The sequence below is a fragment of the Rhinoraja longicauda genome, chromosome 4 (genome assembly GCF_053455715.1).
Source record: "Rhinoraja longicauda isolate Sanriku21f chromosome 4, sRhiLon1.1, whole genome shotgun sequence".
NCBI lineage: Eukaryota > Metazoa > Chordata > Chondrichthyes > Rajiformes > Arhynchobatidae > Rhinoraja > Rhinoraja longicauda.
Window position 1 is genome coordinate 92318671 of NC_135956.1, and position 17250 is coordinate 92335920.

Here is a 17250-nt window from a genome sequence, read left to right on the forward strand (position 1 = left end):
ATATTATTTTAAGTATGTGTTAAAAGTAGGTTTTAGCGTTTCTTGGTTTGTTATATGTGGGGGGTTTGTGGGGGGGGGGTAATTGGGGGAAACTTTTTCCAATCTCTTACTTCGATGGAGATGCAATTTATTTCCATATTGTATCTCTGTCCCCTCTGTGGTCCAACATGGAGGAGATGGTGGCCTTGCCTGGAGACTGGCCCGGCGCTTCAAGCCAGGGGCGCAGCGTGGACCTCAACATCATGGAGCTGTGATCTTTTGGTGAGGATCGACTGTGGAGAGCTCCAACCGCGGGGCCTGTGGATTTAACATCGCGAAGCCCGCGGTCTCTGGTAAGAAGAGGCCGATTCGGGAGCTCCATGCCGCGGAGAGTTTCAACCGTCCCGACGCCGGAGTTTCGATCATCCTGATGTGAGGGCTTTGGATCGTCAGCTGCGGAGGCTTTGAGCGCCCCGACTGTGGACGGTTCAACAGCCCCAACCGTGGGTGAACAAAGAGGAAGCTGATTGAACTTTATTACCTTCCATCACAGTGAGGAATGTGGAATCCACTATGGTGGATGTTTATGTTAAATTTTACTTATAACAGTATAACAGTATAACAGTATAACAAAACTTTATTGTCATTCGGTATAAATACCGAACGAAATGTGGCTGTGTGTCTTGTTGCTTTTCACTTAGTATGGCTGTATGGTAACTCAAATTTCACTGCGCCTTAATTGGTACACGTGACAATAAATTGAATCCACATCGGTGATGCTGAGGTTGAAAGGGTCAGCAGCTTTAAGTTCCTTGGTGTGCACATCACTGAGGACCTTTCCTGGACACTGCACATGGACACAACAACAAAGAAGGCCCACCAGCGGCTTTTTCCTGAGAAGACTGAGGAAGTTTGGCATGAACGCCAGCATCTTCACAAACTTCTACAGATGCACCATCGAGAGCCTGCTGACGGGCTGCATTACAGTCTGGTACGCGAACTGTTCGGCCCATACCCACAAATCATTACAGAGAGTGGTGAAGACGGCACAGCACATCACTGCCAACTGTCTCCCGGCCATTCAGGACATTCTCTACCAGCGGTGCCTGCGGAAGGCATGTAGCATCATCAAGGACCACAGCCACCCAGCACCCAGGCTGTTCTTGTTACCGTCAGGCAGACGATACAGGAGTATGGCTGCGCGTACCACCAGACTTAAGAACAGTTTCTACCATCAGGCCATCAGGCTTCTGCACTCGTAAACACATTTCATATCAGATATGTTGATTATTTTTAATATTGTTTTTTAAACTATTTTTAATATTGTCTTTTTACCTTACTAATGTCATTGTTTATCTTATTTATCCTTGGAGTATTACTGCTGAGGTGACCTGTTGTCTTGTCAAATACATTTCATTGCACCGTTGACCCTGTGCCAACCTACATATGGCAAATAAAATTATTATTATTATTATTATTATTATTATCATCTTGAAGTTGTGACCCGCCCACACCGGAGACGGACACGAGTCTGATTGGCCAGCGACCTTTCCAGGCCGCCTCCGCTTCCGATTGGCCGAGGCGGATGTCACTCACCCCATGGACGGGGCGGGGCCTGGGACGTTATGACGTTTATGGGGCCTGGGCGGGGCTTATTACGTTATGACGTGAGGGGACGTGGGGCGGAGCTTGTCACGTTATGACGTGAGGGGCTTATTACGTTATGACGTCGTGGGGGCGTGGGCGGGGCTTGTTACGTTATGACGTGTGGGGGACGTGGGGCGGGGCTTGTTTTACGTTATGACGTAGGTCGGGGCCCGAGCGGTCGCGGGGAGACGGAGCGGCGGCGGTACCGGTACCGACACCAGGCCCAGCGAGAGGCGGCGGCGTCCCCACACACACACACATACACAGTCAGACCCAGCGGAGCCGCCTGAGGGAGGCAGCGGTACCGGGTACCGGACTCACACCCAGTGGCGGACGCTGGTACCGGCCCCACAGCGGCAGTAGGCGGCGGTGCCGGGTACCGGGCCCAGCCAGGCCGCGATGGAGGAGCGGGCGGCGCTGGAGCGCCAGATCCGGCTACTCTCGGGTGAGTGTCCCCGGGGAGAGGAGTGGGGTGGGAGGGGGGAGCGGGGCCTGACGACCGGGGATGGGGAGGGGAGGGGAGTGGGTGAGGAGTCAGATGTGGGAGGGAGGTTTGAGGGGGAGAGAGGAGGAGGAGGAGGATGATGATGATGATGATGATGATGATGAGGAGGGAAGTAGGTGGGTGGCAGGAAAGAGGAGGAGGGGAGGTGTGAGGAAGGGAGGGGGTGAGATGAGCTGGGGGCTGAGGGTGAGAGTAGACACATAGTGCTGGAGTATCTCAGCACAGGGTCAGGCAGCATCTGTGGAGATTTGTGTACAAAATCAATAGACAATAGGCGCAGGAGGAGGCCATTCGGCCCTTCGAGCCAGCACCGCCATTCAAAGTGATCATGGCTGATCATTCTCAATCAGTACCCCGTTCCTGCCTTCTCCCCATACCCCCTGACTCCGCTATCCTTAAGAGCTCTATCCAGCTCTCTCTTGAATGCATTCAGAGAATTGGCCTCCACTGCCTTCTGAGGCAGAGAATTCCACAGATTTACAACTCTCTGACTGAAATCACGAGAGGAATAGATTGGGTAGATGCACAGAGTCTCTTGCCCAGAGTAGGGGAATCGAGGACCAGAGGACATGGGTTCAAGGTGAAGGGGAAATATTTAACAGGGGGTGGTGGGTGTATGGAATAAGCTGCCAGAGGAGGTAGTTGAGGCTGGGACTATCCCAACGTTTAAGAAACAGTTAGACAGGTACATGGATAGGATGGGTTTGGAGGGATATGGACCAAACACAGGCAGGTGGGACTATGGTATCTGGGACATTGTTGGCCGGTGTGGGCGAGTTGGGCCGAAGGGCCTGTTTCCACGCTGTATCACTATGAATGGGTGACGTTTCGGGTCGAGACCCTTCCTCAGACTTCAGTGAGAGGGTGGATGAGGCGGGGAGGGGGGGGGGTGAAGGTAGTACGGGGTGAAGGGAGGGTGGGAGATTGGGGTGAGGGATATGAGGTGGGTGAGGCAGGAAGAGGGTGTGAGGCAGGTTTCCGGGGGGGGGGGGGGGCGTTGGTGAGGGTAGCACAGGGTGAGGGGCCAGGGGAGGCAGGGTGGGAGTGAGCGAGATATGGGGAGGTATGGTGGGAGTGAGTGAGATGAGGTGAGGGTAGTATAGGGTGGTAGTGAGGGGGATGCAGTGGGGTGGGGGTGAGATGGGATAAAGGGGTGAGGCAGGGTTTGGGGGGGAGGGTAGTATCGGGTGAGTGGGCAGGGTGGGAGCGAGGGGGCTGAGTATGTCCTGACTGAGCTCGTTGAGGGTGCACCTGTTGTGTGCTGGTCGCCGGCTGATGGCGCACACAGCCAAGGAAGGCAGCTAATAGAGGCACAATGAACAGCAGGCACTGGAATGGGCATTGTGGGCCGAAGGGCATGTTCCTGAGCTGCACTGTTCTATCTTCTCAATGCTGTCCAAATATCTTTTAAATGTCGCTATTGTATCTGCCTCAACTACCTCGTTTGGCAGCTCGTTCCATACACCCTTTCACCTTTTTGTGTTGAAAAAGATTCCTATTAAATCTTTTCCCTCTCATCTTAAACCTATGTCCTCTGGTTCTTGATTCTCCTGCTCTGGGTAAAAGACTGATTATTTACTTTGTCTGTCTGCCTCATAATCTTGTGAACCTTTTGAAGTGGTTTATGATAGCCCAGTATGTTGCAGTTTACAGGTTAAGGTGTATTATTGTTACGTGTACTGTGTTACAACGAAAAGCCTTTTTTGCTTGCTGTCCAATCAGATTAGGTAACATATAATCCTCCAACATTTCCGTCAGCAATAATAATAATAATAATAATAACAATCCTCCAGTGGGATCCCACTACTGGCCACATCTTCCCATCTCCTCCTTTCCGCTTTCTGCAGAGACCGTTCCCTCCGTAACTCCCTGGTCCACTCGTCCCTTTCCACCCAAACCACCCCCTCCCCAGGTACTTTCCCCAGCAACCGCAGGAGATGCAACACCTGTCCCTTTACCTCCCCCCTCGACTCCAACCGAGGACCCAAACGGTCTGTCCAGGTGAGACAGAGGTTCACCTACACCTCCTCCAACCTTGTCTACTGTATCAGCTGTTCCAGGTGTCAACTTCTCTACATCGGCTAGACCAAGCACAGGCTTGGCGATCGTTTCGCTGAACACCTCCGTTCAGTCCGTCTTAACCTACTTGATCTCCCGGTGGCTCAGCACTTCAACTCCCCCTCCCATTCCCATTCTGACCTTTCTATCCTGGGCCTCCTCCATTGTCAGTGAGGACCCCTTTTCTCAAAAAGAGCTTTTTCCACAGTTATCAGGCTACTAAAGAGGCTCCCTTTTGCTCCACCTATTGTACTTGAGTTTGACGTTTCTATTTATGTATGGCATTATCGAATCTGATAGGTTAGATAATGGAATTAGATAAGGAACGGGTGACTAGAGTCTGATGAAGGGTCTCAACCCGAAAAGTCACCTATTCCTTTTCTCCAGCTATGTTGTCTGACCTGCTGAGTTACTCCAGCTTTTTGTGTATCTTTGGTTTTTCCAGCATCTGCAGTTCCTTCCTGCACATGCTGTTTTTGAGTCATGCTTTCAAGCCTCTGTACCTTCTGCCAAATGGGAGCAGGAGGAAGGAATGAGCATCGTGGGAAGATCTTTGATTATGTTGGCTGCATTTCTGAGGCAGAGCAAAGTATAGATGCAGTCTGATCTGTTGATGGACTGGGCTACACCTACTGCTCTAATTTCTTGCAGTCTTGGCCAGAGCTGTTCTCAACCCATGCTGTGATGCTACCTGGCAGTATGTTTGCTCTGGTGCATCTGTAGAAGTTTGTGGAGACATGCTGATTCGTGCTAGGGTACGTTTGTGGAATTCTCTGCCTCAGAAGGTAATGGAGACCAATTCACTGGATGCTTTCAAGAGAGAGCTAGATAGAGCTCTTAAAGACAGCGGAATCAGGGGGTATGGGGAGAAGGCAGGAACGGGGTACTGATTGTGAATGATCAGCCATGATCACATTGAATGGCGGTGCTGGCTCGAAGGGCTGAATGGCCTCCTCCTGCACCTATTGTCTATTGTTTGGAGCTCAGCAGGTCAAGCATCTGGGCAAGGGGTGGACAGGCAGCGTAATAGGTTGGCACTTTATTTCAGACTCACAGAAACAGTCGGTGAATGGTGTGGGGGTATGTTTGCAAGAAGGAGTGTTTAACATATCCAACAAAAAAGGCAGGCATAGCTAGAGCCTATGCAAGTGTCCGTGGGGGTAGGAAAAAAAACTGCAGATGCTGTTTTAAATCAAAGGTAGACACAAAATGCTGGAGTAACTCAGCGGGTCAGGCAGTATCTCAGGAGAGAAGGAATGGGTGACGTTTCGGGTCTATTGCTTGACCTGCTGAGTTACTCCAGCACTCTGTGAAACGTCACCTATCCATGTTCTCCACAGATGCTGCCTGGCCCGCTGAGTTACTCCAGCACTCAGTGAAACGTCACCTATCCATGTTCTCCACAGATGCTGCCTGACCCGCTGAGTTACTCCAGCACTCTGTGAAACGTCACCTATCCATGTTCTCCAGAGATTCTGCCTGACCCGCTGAGTTACTCCAGCACTCTGTGAAACGTCACCTATCCATGTTCTCCAGAGATGCTGCCTGACCCGCTGAGTTACTCCAGCACTCTGTGAAACATCACCTATCCATGTTCTCCAGAGATTCTGCCTGACCCGCTGAGTTACTCCAGCATGTTGTGTCTGCCCATGGATGTACATTTGACTTGGAGAAAGTGAGAGGAGTCGCATGAGAAGTTGTGGAGGGTGAGTTCTGCCAGGCGGAGGAGGGTGTTAGTAGAGGGGAACTGTTTGGGTCTCGGAAGGAGGAATTGGAGGGCCCTGAAGCCTTCCTGGTGGGGAGATGGGAGTGTAAAAGGACTGCAGATCGATACAACATGCTGGAGTAATTCAGCGATTCGGGCTGCATCTCTGGATAGAAGGAATTATGTTTTGGGTCGAGACCCTTCTTCAGTCTGAAGGTCTTCAGTGTAAAGCAGCATCTGCATTGACTTTAGTTCAGCATTCAACACAATAGTCCCCAGCAGACTGGTTGAGAAGCTGCTGGAACTGGGGCTTAGCACCCCTCTGTGTGCCTGGGTCCTGGACTTTCTCACTGCCAGGCCCCAAGTGGTCAGGATGGGGAAACACACATCTAGCTCCCTCACCCTGAACATAGGATCCCCCCAGGGCTGTGTCCTTAGCCCCCTACTGTACTCCCTGTACACACATGACTGTAGGGCCAGGTTCAGCTCAAACTCCATCATCAAGTTTGCTGATGACACTGTGGTGGTGGGCCGGATCTCCAACAACGATGAGAAGGCCTACCGGGAGGAGGTGGCTGATCTGGCACTCTGGTGTCAGGACAATAGCCTCCTCTTGAATGTCACTAAAACAAAGGAGCTGATTGTGGACTTCAGAAGGGCTAAACATCCAAGGACGTACACGCCACTGGAGATAAATGGGTCTATTGTGGATAGGGTGAGCAGTTTCAAATACTTGGGAGTCCGCATCTCAGAGGATCTGACGTGGGCAACGCACATTGCCGCACTGGTGGGTAAGGCTAAGCAGCGCCTTTACCACCTTAGACAACTGATGAAATTCAGAGTGTCGCTGAGGATCCTTCATTGCTTCTACTCTGGGGCTGTAGAGGGCCTGAAATAGGCCGCGGGATTTTTTTTCATCGCCCAGCGGGGGCTTCAATATCGGGAGCCCCGACCGCCCCGACGTGGCAACTCCAACAGCCTGACCGCGGGACAAGATGGCAGGGAAGAGAAAAAGACATTCTGGCCTTCCATCACAGTGAGGAGGGACTGGAGGAGACTCACTGTGATGGATGTTTCTTTTTGTTTGGTGTTAGTTGTGATTGTATGTGTTATTGCATTTTTATTGATTAATCTTATTGGTCTTATTGTTCAACTGCGGGTAATGTTTCATTTTACTACACATTTATGTGTATGTAACAAATAAACGACTATTGACTATTGACTATCCTGTCCGGCAACATTACAGTCTGGTTTGGGAACAGCTCTGCCCAGGACAGGATGGCCCTGCAGAGAGTAGTGCGTTCGGCAGAACGCACCATGGGAACTACACTCGTCCCCCTGCAGGACCTATACATCAGGAGGTGCAGATCCAGAGCAAGCAAGATCATGAGGGACCCCTGCCACCCCAGTAACGGACTGTTCCAGATGCTACGGTCAGGCAAACGCCTCCGCTGTCACGCTGTGAAAACGGAGAGGATGAGACAGAGCTTCTTCCCACAGGCCATCAGGACTGTCAACTTTGATAACCCCAGAGACTAAATTTTTGTCGACACTTTTTGTGCTATGTTTAGTAACTTATTAACTTTATTTATATGCTGTAACTGTAATTATTTTTGTGCACAACCCGCAGGCATTGCCACTTTCATTTCACTGCACATCGAGTATGTGTATGTGACAAATAAATTTGACTTGACTTGACTTGACAGTTCCTTCCTACGCAGTGTAAAAGGACTGTGTGTCCATGGTAAAGATGAGGTGATGTTGCCTGGGAATTGGAAGTTCTTGGAGATGTAATGTTTGGGCTGTAGATTAATCCTGCTCGGGTTTTGTTTCAATAACTTCCCTACTCTGGTTTAATGACATGCAGGCATGTAACATGTTAGGTTGTCCCACTTGCCCTTCTTGAATAAAATACCACATTTTCTCCCCTCCAGTCAACTGGCACCTTGCCTGTGGTCAGCAGAGACGTCTGGTATCGTGGGGGTCACAAGAGTTGCACAGCATGGAAACAGACCGCTCTGCTCAACTCATCCCTGCTGATCAAGAAGCCCATCTCAGCTAGTCCCATTTACCAGTGGATGGCCTGATATATGTCCACTTGAGAAGATAGGATCAGTTTTATATGACACCTGAAAAAACAGCACCTTCAAAACTTAATTAGCATGTCTCCTTGAGTCAAAATGTTAAATGTGTTCTTGGTTCGTTTAATACAGCTGATAGACAGATTTGTGGGAACCCGTTTTGTAACACGGTCATCCCAGAATTAAAAGGTACTAAATCTAAGCCTTTCTTTAGGACTTGAACACAAATTAGGTTCCTACTGTAGTGAGAATGTAAAAGAACATGGCATTGCGTTTTTCAATTCATTAGGGTATCTACCCACTTCATTCAGTCATATGTTTCCAAATACACAGGACAAGATGTTAGAAATCCAAAGTGCCAAATGTCAACTTGCTCCCGGTGGTGATGGGAGGCTTATGCACTCACCTATGCTCCTCCGATGTTGAGAAAGGCTGGGCAGACACGTCATTGGGGTTATCAAGTGGGCACCTACTTTCATCGACGTTTCGCTGATTGGACCCACGATGTCTCCAGTAGGCTCAGCAGTGCATTCTGGCGTCCCAGAACCACCCCCCTCTGCATCTGCCTAGCCGGCTTATTTGGGAGACCAGATGGGGTCTTTCTGTAATTTCTACATGGTGAAACCAAAATGTATAAAATCTGACAATGCACTTTAACCACAAGTGATTTTTTTCTATTACAAATCTCAAAATGTGAGTCCAGAGGCAAATAAATAAATGATGGGTCTCTGTGCCAAACATTATGGAGGGCTCTGTAGGCAGTTTTGATAAAATCGCAACTCCCTGACTAAGCTGTTTAAGGAGTCCAGATATGTGCTCGTGTGCACATCCACTTGTTTGTTCGGCAGAATATAAAGCCACCGTCTGTACTCTTGAGGAAATGTCTCCCAGGGCAGCTCCTCTGTGATAGCACGTAATAAAGTCGCGCTCTCCAGAAGTCCTTGATTGATTTCTCTGGCAGCCAGCAACTCTACCGCTGCACCACTGTGCAACCCAGTTAGTGACCCAGAAATGAGAATTACAGTGATGGGGCAAACAGCATGTTAAATTCTCTCAAAAGAAATTGTCCATTCAATTTGCGATGTTTGATATTGAACAAAATGACGGTTGTGTTTGATGTGGAGGGAAAAAACTGCAGATGCTGGTTCAAATCAGAGGGAGACGCAAAATGCTGGAGTATCTCAGCGGGTCATGCAACATCTCTGGAGAGAAGGAATGGGTGATGTTTTGGGTCGAGACCCTTCTTCAGACTGATGTCAGGGGAGGGGGTGGGACAAAGATAGGATGTAGTCGGAGACAGGAAGACTAGTGGGAGTACGGGGAAGGGGGAGGGGATAGAGAGGGAAACCAGGGACTATCTGAAGTTAGAGAAGTCAATGTTCATACCGCTAGGGTGTAAACTACCCAAGTGAAATATGAGGTGCTGTTCCTCCAATTTGTGCTGGGCCTCACTCTGACAATGGAGGAGGCCCAGAACAGAAAGGTCAGACTGGGAATGGGAGGGGGAGTTGAAGTGCTGAGCCACCGGGAGATCAGGTTGGTTAAGACGGACTGAGCGGAGATGTTCAGTGTTTGTGGTGTGTTAAGGCAGCTGAACATTGCCACAATTTCAACTCTTCTGTGAAGTCCTCTGCTGCAGTAAAAGTGTTGCTGCGTTGATTTAAATTAATTATTGTTTTTCTTTTTAACCCTCCAGCTCTTATAACTAACCACAAGAATGTCCACGGAGATGTTCCTGCAGTTACAGAGTCTAGTGGTACGCACTGGCAAGGCCCATGGGCTAAAAGCGACCCTCAATTCACCTCAGTTTGCTCACAGAAAGTTCCTGGGCCAGAGCCCAGTAGCTTGTGGCGGACTAAATACTCTCTAGTGAATAAGAAGCCAGGTAACTCTGGAGGCGAGGCATCTAACGGTTCTCGCTGTCAAATAATACCTTCTAGTGCCTGTGTGCAGAGCAGTGCCAGAGAGTGCGTGGCGAGACCAACTGAGTCGGAAAGCTGCAACCCAATGGCAAAGCCAGAGAGAAAAGTCCAAGCAACTGCAAGGGGGCAGTCTTTGTTGGACCTGAATACAGAGCTTGCGGTGAAGCACAATAAGCTGAAGGAAAAGCTGGATAAAGTGAAAATGGCCAGAAAGATGAATGGAATAGTTGATTCAAAGCTCCACCCTGGCAAAGGATCGACAGTGAAAAGTGCATTGAAGCGAGACCAAGAAAACGAGGCATGGAATACAGAAAGGAAAATGCCGACCAAAGCATCTGGAAACACTGTGGAAAGTGTTCCTTATAACTGCCACAGTGCGTCGGTGCAATGTTCTGCTAAAACCCAAGTGGAGACTAGAAACACTGCAAACCCGGAGGCATCTAGGTATAAGCTTAAGAAAAGCCATGTGCAGGCCAAGGTTCGTTCCATTGCTGGTGAGACTGCACAGGGAGCAGGTACCGTCCGGCCCATCGTTCAGTCAAATGGTGGTGTAAAATTAGGAAAACTTCAGGATGCTTCAAGTTCTCCCGACCAAGTGCAATGCAGTACTTCCTCAATTAAAAAGTCTAAATATACGTGGCAGAAAGGACCGGAACTGGACATGAATTCTGCGTCGCGTAGATGTCAGAATGAGACTCTGAAGGCAGCCAAAGAAACAGTCTCTAACCGTGCCTCTCCCGTTCAAACGTCCAGTGTCATTGGTGGTTCTTTAAAATCAAAATCCCCCTTGTCGCTGAAAGTACTTAAGAAACAAAGGACTAGTTCTCCTCTCTGCAACGGAGTGGGCAAGGGCAGGAAAGCCAAGTACGTTTGGGTTTCCAACACCACTCAGTTCAACCAACCCTTGAGGCCCAGTGAGGTGACTCGAAAGTCTGTTTCACCAAAGTTGGCTAAAAGTACGATAAAACGTGTTATGGGCAGCAACGCAACGCTGGATTTAGATGCAGGTGTCAGATCTACGGGGAAACATAAAAAGGCTGCGAACTGTCAGAGGATAGGCTTATCCAGCAAGTACTGCTGGAAAGCTGTGGAGACTGGTTCCCCTTCAAAGTCACTGTACCAGTGGAAATCTCAGGACCCTTACAATACGAGATCCTCGGGTCATCAGGTGAAAAGTGTATCGCTGAGAAGGGCTGAGTTTGCCATTGGTGGCCCAAAGAAGGCATTGAACGAACCTGCATCATCACACTACAAACTAAAGAGCACAACCAAGATTATCAGGAGAAATGGAGGATTGAGGTGAGTCTGTTTTGGATCGTACAGCTGCTCCACTGATGAAATGTGTGGGAGAGAGGGGGGGGGGGTCCATCAAATGGAAGGACTTGAAACACTGTATTGCCATAGTGTCATAGAATCATACAGCACAGACACACACCCTTCGGCCGAAATCATTCATAACCCTCAACCTTTCCTATCCATATACCTGTCTAGATTACTTTTATAGTTGGAGAAATCTGCCTTCTCCCGGTGGCCCAGCACTTCAACTCCCCCTCCCATTCCCAAACTGACCTTTCTGTCCTGGGCCTCCTCCATTGTCAGAGTGAGGCCCAGCACCTCATATTTCGCTTAGGTAGTTTACACCCCAGCGGTATAGACAATAGGTGCAGGAGGAGGCCATTCGGCCCTTCGAGCCAGCACCGCCATTCAATGTGATTATGGCTGATCATTCACAATCAGTACCCCGTTCCTGCCTTCTCCCCATACCCCCTGACTCCGCTATCATTAAGAGCTCTATCCAGCTCTCTCTTGAAATCATTCAGAGAATTGGCCTCCACTGCCTTCTGAGGCAGAGAATTCCACAATGAACATTGACTTCTCTAACTTCAAGTAGCCCATTCTTTCCCTCTCTATCCATCCCCTCCCCTTCCCAGTTCTCCCACCAGTCTTCCTGTCTCCGACTACATCCTATCTTTGTCCCGCCCCCTCCCCTGACATCAGTCTGAAGAAGAGTCTCGACACCAAACGTCACCCATTCCTTCTCCCCCGAGATGCTGCCTGACCCGCTGAGTTACTCCAGCATTTTGTCTACCTAGATAACTTTTAAATGTCGTTATTGTATCTGCCTTAACTACTTCCTCAGCTGGCTCATTCTATATACCCACTACCCTCTGTGTGAAATGTTGCCCTTCAGATTCCTATTAAATCTTTCTCCACTCTCCTTAAATCTATGCCCTCTAGTTCTTGATTCCTCTAGCCTGACAATAGACAATAGGTGCAGGAGGAGGCTATTCGGCCTTTTGAGCCAGCACCGCCATTCAATGTGATCATGGCTGATCATTCACAATCAGTACCCCGTTCCTGCCTTCTCCCCATACCCCCTGACTCCGCTATCCTTAAGAGCTCTATCTAACTCTCTCTTGAAAACATCCAGAGAATTGACCTCCACTGCCTTCTGAGGCAGAGAATTCCACAGATTTACAACTCTCTGACTGAAACAGTTTTTCCTCATCTCTGTTCTAAATGGCCTACCCCTTATTCTTAAACTGTGGCCCCTGGTTCTGGGTAAAAACACTGTGCATTCACCCTATCTATTCCCTGGTATTTATTCACAAAATGCTGGAGTGACTCAGCAGGTCAGGCAGCATCTCGGGAGAGAAGGAATGGGAATCTCCTGAGATGCTGCCTGATCTGGTGAGTTACTCCAGCATTTTGTGAATAAATACCTTCGATTTGTAATAGCATCTGCAGTTATTTTCCTACACTATCTATTCCTTGCATGATTTTATAGACAATAGACAATAGGTGCAGGAGTAGGCCATTCAGCCCTTCGACCCAGCACCGCCATTCAATGCGATCATGGCTGATCACTCTCAATCAGTACCCCGTTCCTGCCTTCTCCCCATACCCCCTCACTCCGCTATCCTTAAGAGCTCTATCCAACTCTCTCTTGAAAGCATCCAACAAACTGGCCTCCACTGCCTTCTGAGGCAGAGAATTCCACACCTTCACCACTCTCTGACTGAAAAAGTTCTTCCTCATCTCCGTTCTAAATGGCCTACCCCTTACTCTTAAACTGTGGCCCCTTGTTCTGGACTCCCCCAACATTGGGAACATGTTTCCTGCCTCTAATGTGTCCAATCCCCTAATTATCTTATATGTTTCAATAAGATCCCCCCTCATCCTTCTAAATTCCAAATTTTATGCACCTCTATCCCTTTTAGGACTGAGATGAGAAAAACTTTTTCACCCAAGTGAGTTGTGAATCTGTGGAATTCCCTGCCTCAGAAGGCAGTGGAGGCCAATTCACTGGATGTTTTCAAGAGAGAGTTAGATAGACATAAAATGCTGGAGTAACTCAGCGGGTCAGGCAACAACTCTGGAGAAAATGGATAGGTGACGTTTCACAGAGTGCTGGAGTAACTCAGCGGGTCAGGCAGCATCTGTGGAGAACATGGATAGGTGACGTTTCACAGAGTGCTGGAGTAACTCAGCGGGTCAGGCAGCATCTGTGGAGAACATGGATAGGTGACGTTTCACAGAGTGCTGGAGAAACTCAGCGGGTCAGGCAGCATCTGTGGAGAACATGGATAGGTGACGTTTCACATGGACGTGGAGAACATGGATAGGTGACGTTTTGGGCAAGACCCTTCTTCAAACTGATTGTTGGGGGGAGGAACTGGAAGCAAGAAAAAAACATTTTTTGAGAAAGACCATATTTTACTAACAATATTGGACTGGATCCCTAGAAATGTAAGCCTTTTACCGTTGCGATATTTCATGCCAACCCCCGCCAATGAATTAAAATATTTCCCTGTGCCGACCTCCCTTTACTCTTGCCCACAACCTCATTACCAATCACCTTATGTACAATAGACACAAACAGCTGGAGTAACTCAGTGGGACAGGCAGCATCTCTGGAGAGAAGGAATGGGTGACTTTTTGGGTCAAGACCCTTGTCTGAAGAAGGGTCTCGACCTGAAACGTCACCCATTCCTTCTCTCCAGAGTTGCTGCCTGTCCCGCTGAATTACTCCAGTAATTTGTATGTATCTTTGGTTTAAACCAGCATCTGCAGTTCCTTCTTACACAGCTTATGTACAATGTTTGCCAAATGCACCGCACCACTTCAACTGCAATCCCTAACCCTGACCCAAACCTCACTCTCCTGCAGCTTAGAAGGATCAAAGTAGCAGCCGTGTATGAGATTGCCATGCCCCATAAGATTCCTTCGACTCAAACACACTTGTTGCATCACCATAACTGAGTTTAAGACCTGGAGTTTCACCGTACAATATTATGGAAGGGCCTTTCACACAAACATTCCAGGGATTTAACTGCAGATGCTGGTACAAATCGAAGGTATCGCAAAATGCATTTTGTGATACTTTCCAGGAATTTAAGATGGGGCTTCACCTCAATCTTCTGAAGAACACATTTAGGGTATGTCTGTCTGTTTGATTCTGGCCTTTCCAATGATTCCACTTTTAAGATTTTTAAAAAAAGGGTATTGGAGAGGAATAGATGGGGTGAATGCAGAGTCTTTTACGTAGAGAGGGGGAATCGAGAACCAGAGGACATTGGTTTAAGGTGAGGGGTGAAAGATTTAATAGGAACTCGAGGTGCAACCTTTTTGCACAAAGGGTGGTGTGGGTGTATGGAACGAGAGCTCTTGAGGAGGTAGTTGAGAGAGGCGCTATCACACAGTTTAAAAAATGTTTAGACAGGTACAAGAGTGGGACAGGTGATGAGGAATATGGGCCAAACGCAGGCAGGTGGGACAGGTGATGAGGAATATGGGCCAAACGCAGGCAGGTGGGACAGGTGATGAGGAATATGGGCCAAACGCAGGTAGGTGGGACAGGTTATGAGGAATATGGGCCAAACGCAGGCAGGTGGGACAGGTTATGAGGAATATGGGCCAAACGCAGGTAGGTGGGACAGGTGATGAGGAATATGGGCCAAACGCAGGTAGGTGGGACAGGTGATGAGGAATATGGGCCAAACGCAGGTAGGTGGGACAGGTTATGAGGAATGTGGGCCAAACGCAGGCAGGTGGGATAGGTGTAGCTGGGGCATGTTGGTCGGCACAGGCAAGTTGGGCCGAAAGGCCTTTTTGCAAGCAGTATAATCGACTCTATGCGTACTTTGCAGTGACAATTGTTACCGTTGTTACATGCATACGATCGTGTGGAAAAGCAGATTGTTACCACTAGAGGATAGCAATGAGTTAGTGAAGCACCAATAGTTCCATTGCTTTAGGATTCCCTACTACAGATACAGAATCTACAGAACGGGTGCATAGCTTTCTACCATGACAGGGGTAGCTTTGATAATATGTGCAACTCCTGAACTTCATGAGCGGTCCTTGGGATTGTATGTACTGGCCTGTTATGCTGTAGCAAGTAAGAATTCCATTGTTCTGAGGTCAGTACATATGGCAAATAAACATTCTTGATTCACCTGGTGCTATCGTGTGCCATATAGTTTCAGCCTCCTGAAAGTGTCACCTGTACTGAGGTACAGTGAAAAGCTTTTTGCTGCTTGCTAACCAGATAGCAGAAACACAATACATGATTACAATTGATCCATTTGCAGTGTACAGATACTCTTGCTTCTGTTTCTCTGCTTTTCATTCCTGTCTATTCTGGTTGCACATCCCTTCCTGATCTCAGACTGAGTTTGCTGTGCAGCGGCTTCTGTGCTGAAACACTTTAGTTGGAGTTTAAGTGGCAGGTTGGTTAATGTGTGGTAAACTGGGAATGTACAGGTGAAGAGGGCACCATAGGAATGCACACTGATCATCTTCTTACACCTGCTGCCACTTTGGAAGCGGAGTGGTGATTGGCTCCGCAGACATTTGTCCATCAATACCGGCCTTGCCTGTGTGCACACTTCCTACACCAACACACAAAAAAAATGCTCACCATTATTTGTCAAATTCCCATTGATGATACTGGCTTCCAGCATCTTTTACTGGCTGAGGATTCTTGAGAATGCCAAATGAAATGTTCTTCTTGACCTTTAGTTTAGAGACACAGTGCAAAAACAGGCCCTTCGCCCACCGAGTCTGCCGAGACCAACGTTCACCCCGTGCACTAACACTATCCTACACACACTAGGGACAATGTACACTTCACCAAAGCCAATTAACTGGCAAACCTGTACATCTTTGTGGAGTGTGGGAGGAAACTCACCGGGAGAACGTACAAACTCTGTACCGACAGCACCCGTAGTCAAGATTGAATCCAGGTCTCTGGCGCTGTGAGGCAGCAGCTCTACCGTTGTGCCGCCATACTGCCCAATCTTCTGGTGATGATTTTAAATCCATTGCCTCTGGGTGTTGTCCCATATGAAGAGGCAATTGCCCTTCTCCACCGACGCTATTTCAACACGTTAAGTTCTGCAGATTGTAATCATTAATCCTGTGGCTCTACTATTTGAGCCTGGAATGTTTCCCTCAAGTTTTAGTAACTGAACAGATTAAATGGCAGTATTAGAACACTCTCAGTCATTAGCATGAATTTCTTAAATTTAATATTATAGTGTTTTAATGGTAGTAACATTTTAAACTGGAGTGGGTCATTGTTAACAGGGAAAACTCAACTACAAAACTGAAAACTGGTGGAAATCAGCAATAACATAGAAACACAGAAGGGATATGGGGAGAAGGCAGGCACAGGTTACTGATTGTCGATGATCAGCCATGATCAGCAATGAATGGCGGTGCTGGCTCAAAGGGCCGAATGGCCTCTTCCTGCACCTATTTTCTATGTTTCTATTGGGAACATTTTTCCTGCATCTAGCTTGTCCAGTCCTTTTATAATTTTATACGTCTAAAAGATCTCCTCTCATCCTTCTAAACTCCCGTGAATCCAATCCCAGTCTTTCCAATCTTATGACAGTTCCGCCATCCCGGGGATTAACCTTGTGAACCTACGCTGCACTGCCTCAATAGCAAGGACGTCCTTCCTCAAATTAGGAGACCAAAACTGCACACAATACTCCAGATGTGGTCTCACCAGGGCCCTGTACAACTGCAGAAGGACCTCTTTACTCCTAAACTCAAAGCCTCTCGTTATGAAGGCCTTCTTCACTGCCTTTTAAACTGGAGTTATTAACTAGGAAAGCACAGCTACAAAACTGAAAATGGATTGAAATCAGGAATAGCAGGGGAAGAGAAGTGGTCAACAGAGCTCCAAAAATAGATCGGAGCATAAATGAGGAAATAACAATGTCCCGTCAGATTAGAACTGGAATTCTCATGAATTTTCATTGACATATTGATCAGATGAGCCAAACTGGCAAGGCTATTGTACAAGAATCGTACTATTTCACTCAGAGGGTGGTGGGTGTA

General features: G+C 48.2%; 1 protein-coding gene across 2 annotated transcripts in view; it reads left to right on the plus strand.

Moving 5' to 3' along the window:
* The first annotated feature begins 1793 nt into the window (after window positions 1-1793).
* Window positions 1794-17250, plus strand: part of zc3h3 (zinc finger CCCH-type containing 3) — a 178964-nt gene continuing 163507 nt past the window's right edge. For both annotated transcript variants that reach the window (XM_078398392.1, XM_078398394.1), the window contains exons 1-2: window positions 1794-2071; window positions 9672-11196. In XM_078398392.1, the coding sequence (XP_078254518.1) occupies window positions 2026-2071; window positions 9672-11196 (1571 nt within the window). In that variant the 5' untranslated portion in view covers window positions 1794-2025. The remainder of the gene's footprint in view (window positions 2072-9671; window positions 11197-17250) is intronic.